The sequence below is a fragment of the Drosophila rhopaloa genome, unplaced genomic scaffold (assembly GCF_018152115.1).
Source record: "Drosophila rhopaloa isolate 14029-0021.01 unplaced genomic scaffold, ASM1815211v1 contig_47, whole genome shotgun sequence".
NCBI lineage: Eukaryota > Metazoa > Arthropoda > Insecta > Diptera > Drosophilidae > Drosophila > Drosophila rhopaloa.
Window position 1 is genome coordinate 1546178 of NW_025335142.1, and position 15165 is coordinate 1561342.

The following is a 15165-nucleotide window of genomic DNA, read 5'->3' on the forward strand; positions in this document are numbered from 1 at the left end:
TCTTATGTTGTCTTACGTTTTTTTTTTCGACGTTAAATAATTTTAACTAAAACGGGTAAAAATATACATCTAGAGATACTGTTTATAAAGTTATCAAGAATGAATAACATAACAAGTAATAACATGGCTTAAATTCATACTTTTGTAACTTTGTTGATGGGCGGACATTTCTGTTACTTATTTTGCTGTTTTTGCCGGCCCGATGTCAAGTTTTTGTATTAAGTAAAAAGTAAAAGTTATAAATTAAGTTCCAATTTATTTCGTCTGCGCTTCGGCAACCGTCTTCATAAAAACTCATAATATAAGATTATTTTTGACAGAAGTTTCAGAAAAATGATTTACAAACACAGCTCATAAAATTGGCCTATTCCTTTAAAAATAAACTGTCTGATTCTAGGTAATCAGCAATTGTATTCGCAGATATAGCTTTAGTTTTCGTTAAGGAATAAAATCCCAAAATGTATTTTTTAAATATTCCTTAATCATAAAAAAAATATTTTTATCAGAAATTAAAGTTCACATCTACTGCGATAATTTTCAAACATTATAAAAGTTTTTTGCTTAAATGCAACATGTTGCCCGGTAAATGTTGCAGCAACATGAACTGTTGCTCTTGCGTGTCTTTTTGACTTTAAATATCGGAGAAATGTAAGTACTCAGTTGCAATAATTAGTTTAATAAAATAAAAAAAACATAAAAAAAGGCAATTCTTATCAGTATATACCAAAACAAATTTTTTAAAGTAGACTTTCAAAAAGCGATAACTTAGTGATAGAAATAAAATACATTTAACTTACCATTAGCGAATGGGCTTAACTTAATATTTGTATTATTAAAATTTTCCTAATTTGTACTTTATATATTTCGGAAGATTTGATAACATTTTTTACGGTGCTATGGTAGTTAAATAGTGCATTATGACTGGAGTGGAAACTAACAGAGTGCCTGCAAGCAATGGAGTGAAAAATAACGAGTGCCCGAGAATGGAGTGGAAAATATCAGAGTGCTTCAGAACTGGAGTGAGATTTTCGATTCTCGTTAGAGATGGAAAACATCTCTGCCCGGCCAAACATCGATATTACCTATATCACCGATATTTGGAAAATAACAATGACATAGATGTCGTTATCGAAGTTTATCCACCACTATACAACGCAGAACAAAGTAAAACAGCAAAACAGCAAACCATTTTCTAAAGCAGATTGATACAAAATATCAAGTTTTAACGATGGGAAAAAAGAATAGTAAGTTGCCCGACATGCCAAACTATGTATAATATATATTTAAACGTTAACTTAACAAACAGAATTCAAGAAAGAAGAGGAAAAGCCCACGCCTGCAGCTCCTGCACAACAACAACAACAAGGTTAGTGCATTTTAGTGCAATTTGTCGACGAAGACGAAAGATGTGTATTTATTTTGAATTACTTAACACTATTTCGTATACGTATATATGTTTGCGCCAGAGTTATTCTTGTTGGGAGGGGTAATCGTACATTCCAGAAGTTTTGCATTTAACGGGGAATCACAACATTCAAAGCACCTATGATGAAATTATGAGGGCTCACCTGTGTTGGTGGAAAACACGTTCTGATACACGTATGTAGTTATATACATACATGTTCGTATATGCAGTGCACAATTATCAGGTTGTTTAAAATAATGAAAACAAAAGCTGCCTCAGCTACAAAACAACAAAAAATAAACCTCTTAACGAAGTAAAAAAGTCGTGGTGATCGAACTTCCAACATACAAAATTTCTGATACCAAAATGCTGTGACGAAAAAAGGATTAGGCATTAAGCCTAGTACTCAGATCGACAAACGAGTTCGCTAGCGTAAAAACTTTAATATTTCCAGTGTGACCAAAATTTCGAGAGTTCATCAAAATTAAGCGTGCTACGGTCGTACTGTCAATCAGCTGGGTTTGTTGACAAGCAGTTAAAATTCAAATATCGTATTTGGGGGAAAAAGGCTTTTTAAAGATATTGTCAAATAGTGTTGGGTAAAAACTGCTCATTTTTAATGAGTCAACTCACTCAGTTTGCTCACTTGTTCACTTGCTCACTTGCTCACTTGTTCACTTCCTCACTTGTTCACTTGCTCACTTGTTCACTTGCTCACTTGTTCACTTGCTCACTTGTTCATTCGCTCACTTGTTCATTCGCTCACTTGTTCATTCGCTCACTTGTTCATTCGCTCACTTGTTCATTCGCTCACTTGTTCATTCGCTCACTTGTTCATTCGCTCACTTGTTCATTCGCTCACTTGTTCATTCGCTCACTTGTTCATTCGCTCACTTGTTCATTCGCTCACTTGTTCATTCGCTCACTTGTTCATTCGCTCACTTGTTCATTCGCTCACTTGTTCATTCGCTCACTTGTTCATTCGCTCACTTGTTCATTCGCTCACTTGTTCATTCGCTCACTTGTTCATTCGCTCACTTGTTCATTCGCTCACTTGTTCATTCGCTCACTTGTTCATTCGCTCACTTGTTCATTCGCTCACTTGTTCATTCGCTCACTTGTTCATTCGCTCACTTGTTCATTCGCTCACTTGTTCATTCGCTCACTTGTTCATTCGCTCACTTGTTCATTCGCTCACTTGTTCATTCGCTCACTTGTTCATTCGCTCACTTGTTCATTCGCTCACTTGTTCATTCGCTCACTTGTTCATTCGCTCACTTGTTCATTCGCTCACTTGTTCATTCGCTCACTTGTTCATTCGCTCACTTGTTCATTCGCTCACTTCACTTGTTCATTCGCTCACTTGTTCATTCGCTCACTTGTTCATTCGCTCACTTGTTCATTCGCTCACTTGTTCATTCGCTCACTTGTTCATTCGCTCACTTGCTCATTTATTCACATGTTCTGTCCTTAACTTTTTCACTGCTCATTGCTTAATTAATGCTAAGATAACAATTGAGCCCTGCATTTCAGAGCGCTTATTCCCCAACCATACATACACTGATGGACAAAATAATAGGTGTGTTTTTTTTTATTTTTTAACTTTCTATTTCTAATTTATATCTTCTCTAATCTCAACAAATCACCACATTTTGCTCTCAGAACCAATCCTTTACTACTCGAGAGGCGTGCTTCGGGTCATTATCCACTGAAACTTCTATAAAAGTGGCATATTATCCTGGACATATGGTAGCATCATAGTCTCCAATAGAAATTTGTTGACAAATCTGTCCCTTATTCCGTCAATTTGATAAATCGGACCAAAACCATGCCATGAAAAGCAGGCCCGTACCATTAGGCTACTACTTCCCTGTTTGACAGTTATAAAACTGTGTGTACTTGGGATCAAATTTTTTGTCGGTCCTGGAAAACTGGACTTTTTTGAGTCTACAATGGACAAAATGAAATATCTCAATATTCTCAAGGACAATTTGTTGCAAAGTGCGGAGGATCAGGGAATAAGGTCAAATTTCCGTTTTTATCATTACAATGATCCATAGCACAAGGCGGGTATTGTGCAGTCTTGGCTGAGCTACAACTGTCCCCATATGATGATTCCGCCGTCTCTATCTTCAGATCTAAACGTGATCGAAAATTTGTGAGCAATTTTGGAGAATAATATTCGAAAATACTCCATTTCGAACAAAAACCAGCTGAAGGATGCTCTTTTCAAAGAGAGGAGCATTATATCAGCCGATCTGACGAAAAAATTAGTGGATTCGATGCCAAAAAGGCTTCAAGCGGTAATAGACACTAAAGGCTACCACACTAAATACTAAAAAACAAAAAAAAATAAATACTTTCCAAATATTTTTATATTTTTGGTGCTGCATAAAATAAGCTGTGAGGTAGAAATAAGCAGTATTTTATTATTTTGTTATGTTTTGGTTATAAAATGAAAAAGTAGACAATAAATGAAGTCACTAATTTAATCTAAACAATATCATCTTTAATTTGACACCACATTTGTTGCAGTACGCCTAATAGTTTTAACACTATGGAAGTTTGAAGTTGGGGGTTTGAAGTGCATACTTTAAACTGTGAGCCACTGTATATCTTTGTACACCTATTATTGTGTCCAGCCAAAATTGGCGGATTTAAGAAAATATTTAATTTAGTGTTATATTAAAGGATTTGTGAATCTGTTTTTACTTTTTTTTATAAGCCAATTAAAAGAAATATTGAAAAAAATTGATTTGTTGAGATTAAAGAAAGTTAAAAAAGAAAAAAAAACACCTATTATTTTGTCCATGAGTGTACCTACATAACCTTTGTACATACTACTGTGGGCAAAAAGTAAGGTGAATTTGTTTGTAAAGTGAAAGTTTTTTATTTATTCTCCTGTATCAATTTTACCCCTTCAAAGTAATCCCCTCCCGATAAAAAAAATTATGCCAACGTTTTTTCAAATCCTCGAAACAGGCCAAATAGTCCCTTTCCGGCATAGCCATGAGTGCCCTCGTCGATTCCGCTTTTATCTCTTCAATCGACTCGAAACGCGTTCCCCGAAGTGGTCTCTTGAGTTTTGGGAATAGCCAGAAGTCACACGGAGCCAAATCAGGAGAATACGGTGGTTGCGGAACGATATGCGTCGAATTATTGGCGATTTGGTCACGAAGAACGAGTGCAGAAATTAATCGTTTTCGGTACCAAACGAGATTTGACTTTTCGAAGGCCCAAATGCTGTTTCAAAATGGTTTTCACAGATCCTTATGATATTCCGATCATATCAGTAAGGTCTGTAACAGTCAACCGACGATTTTTGAGCACTTAATCCTTCACTTCATTGAGGTGTTGGTCATCTGTTGACGTCGATGGTCGTCCGGAGCGCTCCAAGTCATCAACACGTTCCCGACCCTCTTTGAAGTCTTTGTAGCACTTATAAACATACTTAATTCTATGGAAAACAGTTTTGTAACTTCAAAGCCTATAAGCTTAGATTGTAATTTTAATATATAGTCGTGCCACCGCAATTTTTAATGACTTCGGTTCACCGGAGTCCCATTGAATCCACCAAATTGGCACAAATTGATGATTCAATAGAGTACCACTCGGACTTCCACAAATCTTCCATATTTATACCTGTTACTCGTAGAGTAAGAGGGTATATTGTATTCGTGCAAAAGTATGTAACGGGTAGAAGGAAGCGTTTCCGACCCTATAAAGTATATAAGTTCTTGTTCAGGATCACTAGCCGAGTCGATCTAGCCATGTCCGTCTGTCTGTCCGTCCGTATGAACGCTGAGATCTCGGAAACTATAAAAGCTAGAAGATTGGCATTTTGCATGTAGATTTTAGGAGTTCCTAAGCAGCGCAAGTTTGTTTCAAAATGGTGCCACGCCCTTCTGACGCCCACAAGCCACAAGCTGTGGCCACAGTTTTGATGCTATTATGAAAATTTTAATTAATATGTATTTGTTTCGTCAAACGCCCAAAACTCATTAAACGCTTAAGCCTGGCTAGCGCCTACATTTCCGCCTTTCATGGCTCGTGGTACCAATGTCTTGGGGTAGATGGCGCAATACAATAGCGCCATCTAACGGATGACTTTGTTAATTCTCGATTAGGATTTCTATTAAAGGAAATTGCGATGGTTTTCATATGTCAATACCGAACTATACCCCAAGAACTATGCAAATCAAATCAAGTTAGCCAAATTGGAGGTCTGAGTCAAACAATGGCGTATGTGTGTATGCTGGTGCAGGACAAAAGCTGCCTGCGCTAAAGCAGCGCTGGTGCTGATGCTCGTGCTGTAAAGCTGCCAGCTCTAAGAGATCGCCTAATTCAAATTGATAATTTGAACTCTCTGTCTTTTTTTCCTGTGGTCAATCTAATTCACATTATGTTAATGCAAAATCTAAAGTTGTTTAGCTGAGTAACGGGAATCTAATAGTCGAGGCACTCGACTATAGCGTTCTCTCTTGTTTTGGTCTTAAACCCACCAATCCTCTTATTATTGAATTAATAATATTCGTCTGGTTTTCCTTGTACAATTCTTAAACCAAAACAAGAAAGGAAGCAAACTTCGCCAAGCCGAAGTTTATATACCCTTGCAGTTATTACAAATCGACTACATTTCGATTCTATGCCTATATTACTTAAAACAATGAAGCTCTGTCGATTCTGCACTGCATTTTGCCATCGTTTCTATGACAGTTATTTGATATTATTGTCCTATTTTAATTCAATTAAAACCGTAAATCCATAATATTTAAATATTACCAACTCCCAAAGAACAAAATAATAATTTATATATATAATTTTATAATTTTTTTGCGTAGAAACGGATATGGTTAGATCGACTCTCCTAGTGATGCTGATCAAGAATATATATATTTTATAGGGTCGGAAATGTCTCCTTCACTGCGTTACAAACTTTTGACTGAAATTATAATACTATCTGCAAGGGTATAACAAGTTGTAGTAGTCGACTGAATTTATGACAGTTTATGACTTTTTGGGAAGAATATGCGGGTAATTCCGAATTTAGACGTACGTACATATGTAATAACTATGTCCAGATATGATTTAACAAAGTGTTATTTACAGAGTGAGAATATTAGTTACCTTAGGTACACATATTGGTGGAGGTTTGGGATTGGTCGATTTGGAATGGTTCTGTCCTTGATGAGCATTAATTCCGGAGCTGTGTATATTGGGCTCAAATGGCTCCTCGTTTACATTTATCTCCTTAGCTGAAGGTGCGAAGCGGTTTTTTGCGCAGTGCATTTGGCGTAGTATTTTGATTAACTTTACCGTTTGTTGCAATGATAACATTTCCTTTACTTTTGCTGGCTCTTTACTCAGATCGGAAGATATCCGTTTCCTGCGACGAGAAGTACTAGGTAATTGAAAGGAGCACCCCAAGCCAGTGCTTCTGGAATATTGTTAGTTCCTGGATAGGTAGAAATGGAAGAGACTGCATCTGCTCTTTTTAGTTGAAGGGCCAATCGCTTGCAAGTTTGGCTCGTAGTTCCGCTGGGCTTTGACCAGCTATTGCCTTCAACCTCCCAAGTCCAGACAGCTCTCTCGGGAGCGGCGGACAAGAAGGTGTGCTGCTATTCATTTCCGATTAGGAGAAGAATATAAATCAAAAACATACTCTTCAAAAGTCTTAACTTTTGACCCAGCCCAATGGGCTTGTTCACAATGATTGCACTTCTGTTCAGTTGGTAGAATTTAGCCAAAATAATAGAGACACCGGAGGGCGGTGTCTAAAATTAGATTGCGCGCAGATAAGCACAATAGTGTAAGTTGGAGATCACTCTCTGGTTGCTGATTAACACGAAACAATTGCAAGAACTCAACATAAAACAAGAAAGGAAAGCTAACTTCGGGCGGAGCCGAAGTTGAAATACCCTTGCAGAATATTCTGCAAATTATATTCTCCAAAATCATTCATAATGCATTCTTAATACTCATAAAAAATCCCAATTTCCTAACTTTAAAAACACTAAAGTTATGGCATTTCCAATCGTTCAGTTATATGGCAGTTATAGAATATAGTCGGCCGATCCTTATGAAATTTGATATGTCGGATTGATTAGGCAAAAATAAAACCCATAGAAAATCCCAACTTCCTAACTTAACAAACACCAAAGTTATGGCATTTCCGATCAATCAGTTATATGGCAGCTATAAGATATAGTCGGCCGATCCTTATGAAATTTGGTACGTCTGATTGATTGGCCAAATATAAAACCCATAGAAAATCCCAACTTCCTAACTTTACAAACACCAAAGTTATGGCATTTCCGATCAATCAGTTATATGGCAGCTATAAGATATAGTCGGCCGATCCTTATGAAATTTGGTACGTCGGATTGATTGGCCAAATATAAAACCCATAGAAAATCCCAACTTCCTAACTTTACAAACACCAAAGTTATGGCATTTCCGATCAATCAGTTATATGGAAGCTATAAGATATAGTCGGCCGATCCTTATGAAATTTGGTACGTCGGATTGATTGGCCAAATATAAAACCCATAGAAAGTCCCAACTTCCTAACCTAACAAACAGCAGAGTTATGGCATTTCCGATCAATCAGTTATATGGCAGCTATAGGATATAGTCGGCCGATCCCGGCCGTTCCGACTTATATACTGCGTGCAAAGGAAAGAAGGGTGTGTGCAAAGTTTCAATTCGATATCTTTAAAACTGAGAGACTAGTTCGCGTAGAAACAGACAGACGGACAGACAGACGGACAGACGGACAGACGGACAGACGGACAGACGGACATGGCTATATCAACTCAGGAGGTGATCCTGATCAAGAATATATATACTTTATAGGGTCGGAGATGTCTCCTTCACTGCGTTGCACACTTTTGACCAAAATTATAATACCCTCTGCAAGGGTATAACAAGAGAGAACGCTATAGTCGGGTCCCCGACTATCAGATATCCGTTACTCAGGTAAAGGGAGTGCGAGGGAGATGGAGATAGAAACTTTGATCACGCATAACTTTTTAACGAATGGTCCGATTTGAAAAATTTCTTCTACATTTCGATAGGTATTGATAAACACAATAAAACTGCATTTTTACTTTTCCGAAATATTTAAATTTTTAAAATCGTATATAAGCGATTGTGGGCGTTAAAGGGGGCGTGGCACCTTTTTGAAACAAACTTGCGCTGCGTAGGAACTCCTAGAATCTGCATGCAAAATGCCAATCTTCTAGCTTTTATGGTTTCCGAGATCTCAGCGTTCATACGGACAGACAGACAGACGGACAGACAGACGGACAGACGGACATGGCTATATCGACTCGGCTAGTGACCCTGATCAAGAATATATATACTTTATAGGGTCGGAAACGCTTCCTTCTAGCTGTTACATACTTTTGCACGAATACAATATACCCTTTTACTCTACGAGTAACGGTTATAATCAGGAGCTACACACGGATTTTGACCAGTCTAGTTGCCATTCGCAGCGAAACTGACAGTTAATGTCAGATTTATTTGTAGGCTTATTACGCCTTGCTTCGAACTCAGAATAACTTTTACAAATGTCTTTTAGTAAGCAAGGCCCTGAAAACATAAACCAAAAATTCTTGATTAATTTGTTAATACTCATATAAAATCCGCAGGAGGTGCAGGACAACAGGCGGCAAGCCAGCCATCAACCAGCTCCGGAGCGTCTGCCTCTGGGGGCAAACAGGGCGGCGGAGGATGGCAGAAGCAGGGCGGCCAGCAGCAGAAAACCCAAGGCGGCCAAGGATGGGGCGGACAGCAAAAACAATCGCAGGGTCAGCAGCGTGCACCGCTTCAGCAAACGAGGGCTCAAGGCGGCCCACAAGGAGAGCAAGGTGGTTTTCAGCAACGTCCCCAGGAACAAGGACAACAGGCACAAGGTCAACAAGGCTGCTATCAGCAGCGTCAGCAAGGACAAGGTGGTTACCAGCAGCGTCCGCAAGGACAACAGGCACAAGGTCCACAAGGCGGTTATCAGCAGCGTCCACAAGGACAAGGTGGCTACCAACAACGATCCCAGGGACAACAGCAAGGGGACTACCAGCAACGATCGCAAGGACAACAGGGACAGGGCGCACAAGGCGGCTATCAGCAGCGTCAGCAAGGACAAGGTGGCTACCAGCAGCGTCCGCAAGGACAAGGTGGCTACCAACAACGATCCCAGGGACAACAGCAAGGGGACTACCAGCAACGCCAGGGCCAGGGACCGCCCCAACAGCAGCAAGGAACGCAATTTGGTGCAGCATTGCCTCAGCCAGCGGGCAGTATGAAGCGCGGAACCATCGGCAAACCAGGCCGGGTAGCCGTTAACTATCTGGACATTGACTTGTCCAAAATGCCGCCCAAGGCCTATCACTACGATGTGAAAATTATGCCAGAGCGGCCCAAAAAGTTCTACAGGCAGGCATTCGAACAGTTTCGCATCGATCAATTGGGTGGTGCGATTGCCGCCTATGACGGCAGAGCTTCCTGCTACTCTGCGGATAAGCTGCCATTAAAGACTCAGAACTCGGAAGTAACTGTAAGTTTTTATTGCAAAAATTTAAGAATTAAGAATAAGAATACAATTTTATTTGTATGATGTATTTATGTATGCTATTATACATCAATTAGTAAATGATTTTTATTTCTGGCTTAACGCATTCCAGGTGACAGATCGTAATGGGCGCACTCTGCGTTACACAGTGGAAATCAAGGAGACCGGTGACTCGGAAATCGATCTGAGCTCGCTGAGGAGGTAAGTAACAGGGAATTACTAAAGAATAACAAATTTTGACTAGCCGTTTTGCAGCTATATGTCGGATAGGATCTTCGACAAGCCCATGCGGGCGATGCAGTGCATGGAGGTCGTGATGGCGGTTCCCTGCCACAACAAGTCTATTCGGGCCGGTCGCTCCTTCTTCAAGCTGGCCGAGCCTGGTCAACGCCAAGACCTGGACGATGGCTACGAGGCCTTGGTTGGCCTGTTTCAGGCTTTCATTCTGGGTGACCGCCCGTTTTTAAACGTCGACATATCGCACAAGTCCTTTCCGATTGCCATGCCGGTATTGGAATATCTTGAGCGATTTGGCTTAAAGTCGAGAATCAATAATACCACCAATCTCGATCAGTCTCGGCGCTATATCGAGCCGTTCCTCAAAGGCATCAATGTGATTTACAAACCACCACAAGCATTTGCCACGGCTCCGAGAGTCTACAAAGTGAATGGACTTTCTAGAAGCCCGGCCAACAGGGAGACTTTCGAGCACGAGGGCAGGAATGTCACCATTGTGGAATATTTCAGGAGTCGAAACTACAACTTGCAGTTCCCCCAACTCCACTGCCTGCACGTTGGACCTCCGATGAAGAATATCTTAGTGCCCATTGAGCTTTGCACTATCGAGGAAGGTCAGCCATTGAATGTGAGTTTCTCATTGATTCTTGATTAATTTTAGTGAATTCTGTTGCAACAATATCTTAAAGACAGCTATATGGTCTATAATTTTCCCTATCGTAAATTTATTAATTTATTTATTAACAAAATAAATAAACAAAATGGTCATATTTTTACCAAAGACGTTTACCCACTTTTTGTGGGAGAAATGCAGAAATTGATTTATATTTTTATACGGTCCAAATATTTATTTCACAGCGCAAGGATGGAGCCAATCAGGTGGCCAAAATGATTAAGTTCGCCGCCACATCGACAAACGAACGAAAGAGCAAGATTATACATTTGCTGGAATACTTCAAGCACAACCTGGATCCGACCGTCAGTCGCTTTGGCATCCGCATCGCCAACGATTTTATTGTGGTGGACACCCGCACTCTGAACGCACCGCAAGTGGAGTACCAGGGCAACAGGTTGTGCCCGGTGAGGAACGGATCGTGGCGCATGGACAACATGCGATTCCTGGAGCCCAAACCCAAGGCCCATAAGTGGGCGATTTTGTATTTTGATCCGCCGCATGGTCGCAAGATGCACTATAACCAGGTGGTTGACTTCGAGCGCCAAATGTTTAACCAAAGCAAGACAGTGAGCGTGAGCCTGGATGCAAAGGCGGAAATCAGGAGCTTCAGAGACGAGCGCCACCTGGACGAATGCTTTTCGGATCTTAAAAAACAACAGTGCGATCTGGCGTTTGTTATTATTCCCCAGTTTGGGGCCTCCTACGACGTCATCAAGCAGAAAGCCGAGCTGCAGCACGGCATTCTGACGCAGTGCATTAAACAGTTCACCGTAGAGCGAAAGATGACCCCACAGACCGTTGGTAACATACTACTAAAGGTCAACTCCAAGCTGAACGGCATCAACCACAAGATCAAGGATGATCCCCGACTGCCGATGCTCAAGAACGCCATGTATCTGGGTGCCGATGTGACCCATCCGTCGCCCGATCAGCGTGAGATTCCCAGTGTGGTGGGCGTGGCAGCCTCCCACGATCCTCACGGAGCCTCTTACAACATGCAATATCGGCTGCAGCGCTCAGCTCTAGAGGAGATCGAGGACATGCTGTCGATAACTTTGGAGCACCTGCGTGTATATAAGCAGTACAGAAATACCTATCCGGACCACATTCTCTATTACCGAGACGGTGTGAGCGACGGACAGTTTCCAAAGATCAAGAACGCGGAACTGAGGGGCATTAATGCTGCCTGTGCTCAGGTGGGTTTGGTTTCAAAGTTTTTAATAAAATGACTTGCTGGACGGACATTTTCAGGTGGGTATCAAGCCCAAGATTTGCTGCGTGATTGTTGTGAAGCGCCACCACACTCGCTTCTTTCCAAACGGCGAGCCATCGCAGTACAACAAGTTCAACAACGTGGACCCCGGAACTGTGGTCGACCGCACCATCGTCCATCCCAACGAGATGCAGTTCTTCATGGTCAGCCACCAGTCCATCCAGGGCACGGCCAAGCCGACGCGTTACAATGTAATTGAGAACACGGGCAATCTGGACATCGACCTGCTGCAGCAGTTGACCTACAACCTGTGCCACATGTTCCCCCGTTGCAATCGATCGGTTTCGTATCCGGCTCCGGCCTACTTGGCCCATTTGGTGGCAGCACGCGGGCGCGTTTATCTCACAGGGTAAGTCTGACTTTTGTTCAGTATTCTGTCATTAAACCCCTTTTGTATATTACAGCTCCACTAGGTTCCTGGATTTAAAGAAGGAATACGAGAAGCGCAAGATTGTGCCCGAATTCATGAAGACAAACCCAATGTATTTTGTCTAAGCAGCGAGTAAAACTCCTCAATCTCTTATTTTTTTATCGCTTTTATATTTATCACATTTCTTAAACCATATACATATATATCTGATGTAGAGGACGCACTCTGTCGATTGCATTATTAGTTCGGTTTTGAAGTGGCGCCTTAAGTTGCCCCATCAATTATTTCTTCTTTTTTACAATCTGATTGGGAAAAGTTAAGGCGTCAATGAGATTGGAAAGCTCCTAATGGAATCGGCAGGGTGCAGTTCTCGTTTTGGGCATATTAATCAACGTTAATTAATCATAAAATATTAAACTCAACTGACTTGGTTGAAACGAAAGAGAAAACTACTTAGTGTACATTTAATTCGCGATCTTACATCGCATCGAAATGGAATTTGTGTGACTCTTGCAGCCGCTCCTGTTTATCCTCGCGCTTCTCCTTGATGTATAGCACAAGAATAATAAAGACGATGACCAGGCAGGTGCCGCCCAGCGCCACTACGCTCATTAGAATGAGTTTGCTGGGCGTAACGAAAAGCTGGGCCTTCCAGCGCGACGGTTCGTCCAGAGGCTTTGGCACCACAATCATTTGTGAGTTGGGTATGAGTTGCGTCCAGTTGTGCCACTTGCCGCCCAGCCCTACGGTCAGTTGATCCACGAAATTTGGCGTACGACCTAAACCAAAGCAAGTGTACGGCAGCTGCAAGGCGAAGTAGGATGCCTGCGGCAATTGCACGCTGCTTCCGCACTGCTGATCCCCATCCTGGGTGGTGGTACTGTATGTGATGCGGGGTCCTGGCAAGTTTGTGCCGTACGTGCGTTTTTTCCTACCCAAGGGAGTGCGTCGCTCAGGGTTCTGCTTGTTGTCCAAACCAGTCAGCACAATCACCTTTACAAAGTTCGCATCGTAGTCGAGGGTGTTCAGGAAGGCTAGTGGCTGGTATTTGCCTTTCGCATCCTTACGGATGAGGATCACATCAAGCACACCGTCCTGGTAGAAGTCGTAAAAGGCGCCGGCCACCGTGTTGTTGCCCATCGGCGAAAGGGCGCCCCAGCGCACCTCGAAAGTGCGCTTTAGCTGCTTGTGACACGTAGTGCAGGGCACGTTCTCCAGCAGAAACGTCTGCATCACCGGCTTGCCCACGTTTAGTGGCTGCAGCGTGACCAGCAAATCCGGGTAGCCGTCCAGGTTAAAGTCACCGCTCCTCGCCGTGATGGTTCTCAAATAAACATCATCCGACACGGGCGGCACAAAGGCCCAGGAGATGCCCTGTGGATCACGGAAGTTGACATGTAGATTCCGGAAATCCTGGCCATCATGCACCAGGATCGAGGAGTTTCTGCAGTTTGCGTGAATGCAGAAGGGCACCACAATGTTCTGCACGCCCTTCAACTCAAAGTCCATAAAGACCGCCTGTCCGATGTGGTAGACACCGTCTCCAATCGGCTGGAACTTGATCTGCTTCTGGTATCTAAAGTTCTCCTGCTTGTCACTCTCATTTATGCCGTACCAAACTTCAAAGTAGTTCTGCGTCTGCAGGAAAAGGTCGGCGAGGAAATCGCCGTTCAGATCCAGATAAGCATTTGCATTGGGGATGCTCAACGAGTTGCCACTGAGCCCTGGGGGCTCTGCTTGGTGGGTGGGCTCTGGGGGAAGCCTGTTGCTGTTGAATATCCAGAAGGTACGGAGGTCATTGGTGTCCAATCCGAACAAATCGATGATCATGTCGCGATTGAAATCCAGGGCCATCACTTCTCCTTTGCTCGTGAAGAGCGACTTCTTGGAGCAATTGAGTTCGGTCGTGTTGCCCCAGTTGATGTGGACTTCGTAGGTATCCTCGTTACTGCCCTTCAGGTTAACCAGCACGTCCATTTGAGCGTCGCCATCGAAATCTCCGGGAATAACACTCACGATGGTTTTACCGTCGTACTGGCAGTAGGGTCCCACGATGAGCAGTGGTTCCGTGTAGTGACCTTTAGGAAACTAGCATTACACAGGGACCATTCTGACACCCAAAACATACCATAGAGAATCTGCAACGTCTTCATATTATCGCGAATTACAAAGACATCCGTGAGTTCGTCGGAATTAAAGTCCCCAAAAGCTGCCACAATGCCTTCTTTGATATTTTCAAACACCTTATCGGTGATATCGCTGGCGTTGACCCGGTTGCCCAGGGCCAGGAGGAGCCCCAGGAGTACCAGGCTGCATCTCGTCATTCCGGGTTTTAGAATTTCTACGCTTCCAATTTGCTTTATTTGCCACTTTTGTTATTGTGAAAATCAATAGTGAATCAGATGGGGATGAGCAATTGGTATGTTTCCACTTTTGCGTCAAATATTAATCGATAGATCTCAAATTGTTTCCACTATGTTACAAACATCTGTTTATTTAGCGATATTATTAGAAACAAAAGTAATTATTAGAAACAAAAGTAATCAGATCTAGCTTGAAACAAATTTATTAAGTGACAAGAAACGAAATTAGTCTTTGAAGTGCATTGATTACATGTTAAGAAAAATTT

General features: G+C 42.0%; 2 protein-coding genes across 2 annotated transcripts; one reads left to right on the plus strand and one right to left on the minus strand.

Moving 5' to 3' along the window:
• The first annotated feature begins 1130 nt into the window (after positions 1-1130).
• LOC108048679 (protein argonaute-2) lies at positions 1131-12689 on the plus strand. Its single transcript, XM_017129497.2, has 8 exons — positions 1131-1244; positions 1307-1366; positions 9061-9965; positions 10093-10181; positions 10236-10845; positions 11076-12089; positions 12145-12515; positions 12571-12689. The coding sequence occupies exons 1-8, from the start codon at positions 1229-1231 to the stop codon at positions 12659-12661; spliced, it is 3156 nt and encodes a 1051-aa protein (XP_016984986.2). The 5' UTR covers positions 1131-1228; the 3' UTR covers positions 12662-12689.
• Positions 12687-14956, minus strand: LOC108048680 (T-cell immunomodulatory protein). The gene is made up of 2 exons (XM_017129498.2): positions 14665-14956; positions 12687-14614 (listed from the first exon to the last, which is right to left on the minus strand). Exons 1-2 carry the CDS (start codon positions 14858-14860, stop codon positions 13014-13016), a joined length of 1797 nt encoding a protein of 598 aa, XP_016984987.1. The 5' UTR covers positions 14861-14956; the 3' UTR covers positions 12687-13013.
• Between the last annotated feature and the right edge of the window lie 209 nt (positions 14957-15165).

What these genes read in the sequence shown, in the direction of transcription:
- LOC108048679 (XM_017129497.2), top strand. An exon ending in TGCACAACAACAACAACAAG is followed by an intron (nt 1,367 to 9,060) that starts GTTAGTGCATTT and finishes TAAAATCCGCAG; the next exon opens with GAGGTGCAGGACAACAGGCG. An exon ending in CTCAGAACTCGGAAGTAACT is followed by an intron (nt 9,966 to 10,092) that starts GTAAGTTTTTAT and finishes AACGCATTCCAG; the next exon opens with GTGACAGATCGTAATGGGCG.
- LOC108048680 (XM_017129498.2), bottom strand. Translation starts at nt 14,860, where the DNA reads ATGACGAGATGCAGCCTGGTACTCCTGGGGCTCCTCCTGGCCCTGGGC. An exon ending in GACGTTGCAGATTCTCTATG is followed by an intron (nt 14,615 to 14,664) that starts GTATGTTTTGGG and finishes AGTTTCCTAAAG; the next exon opens with GTCACTACACGGAACCACTG.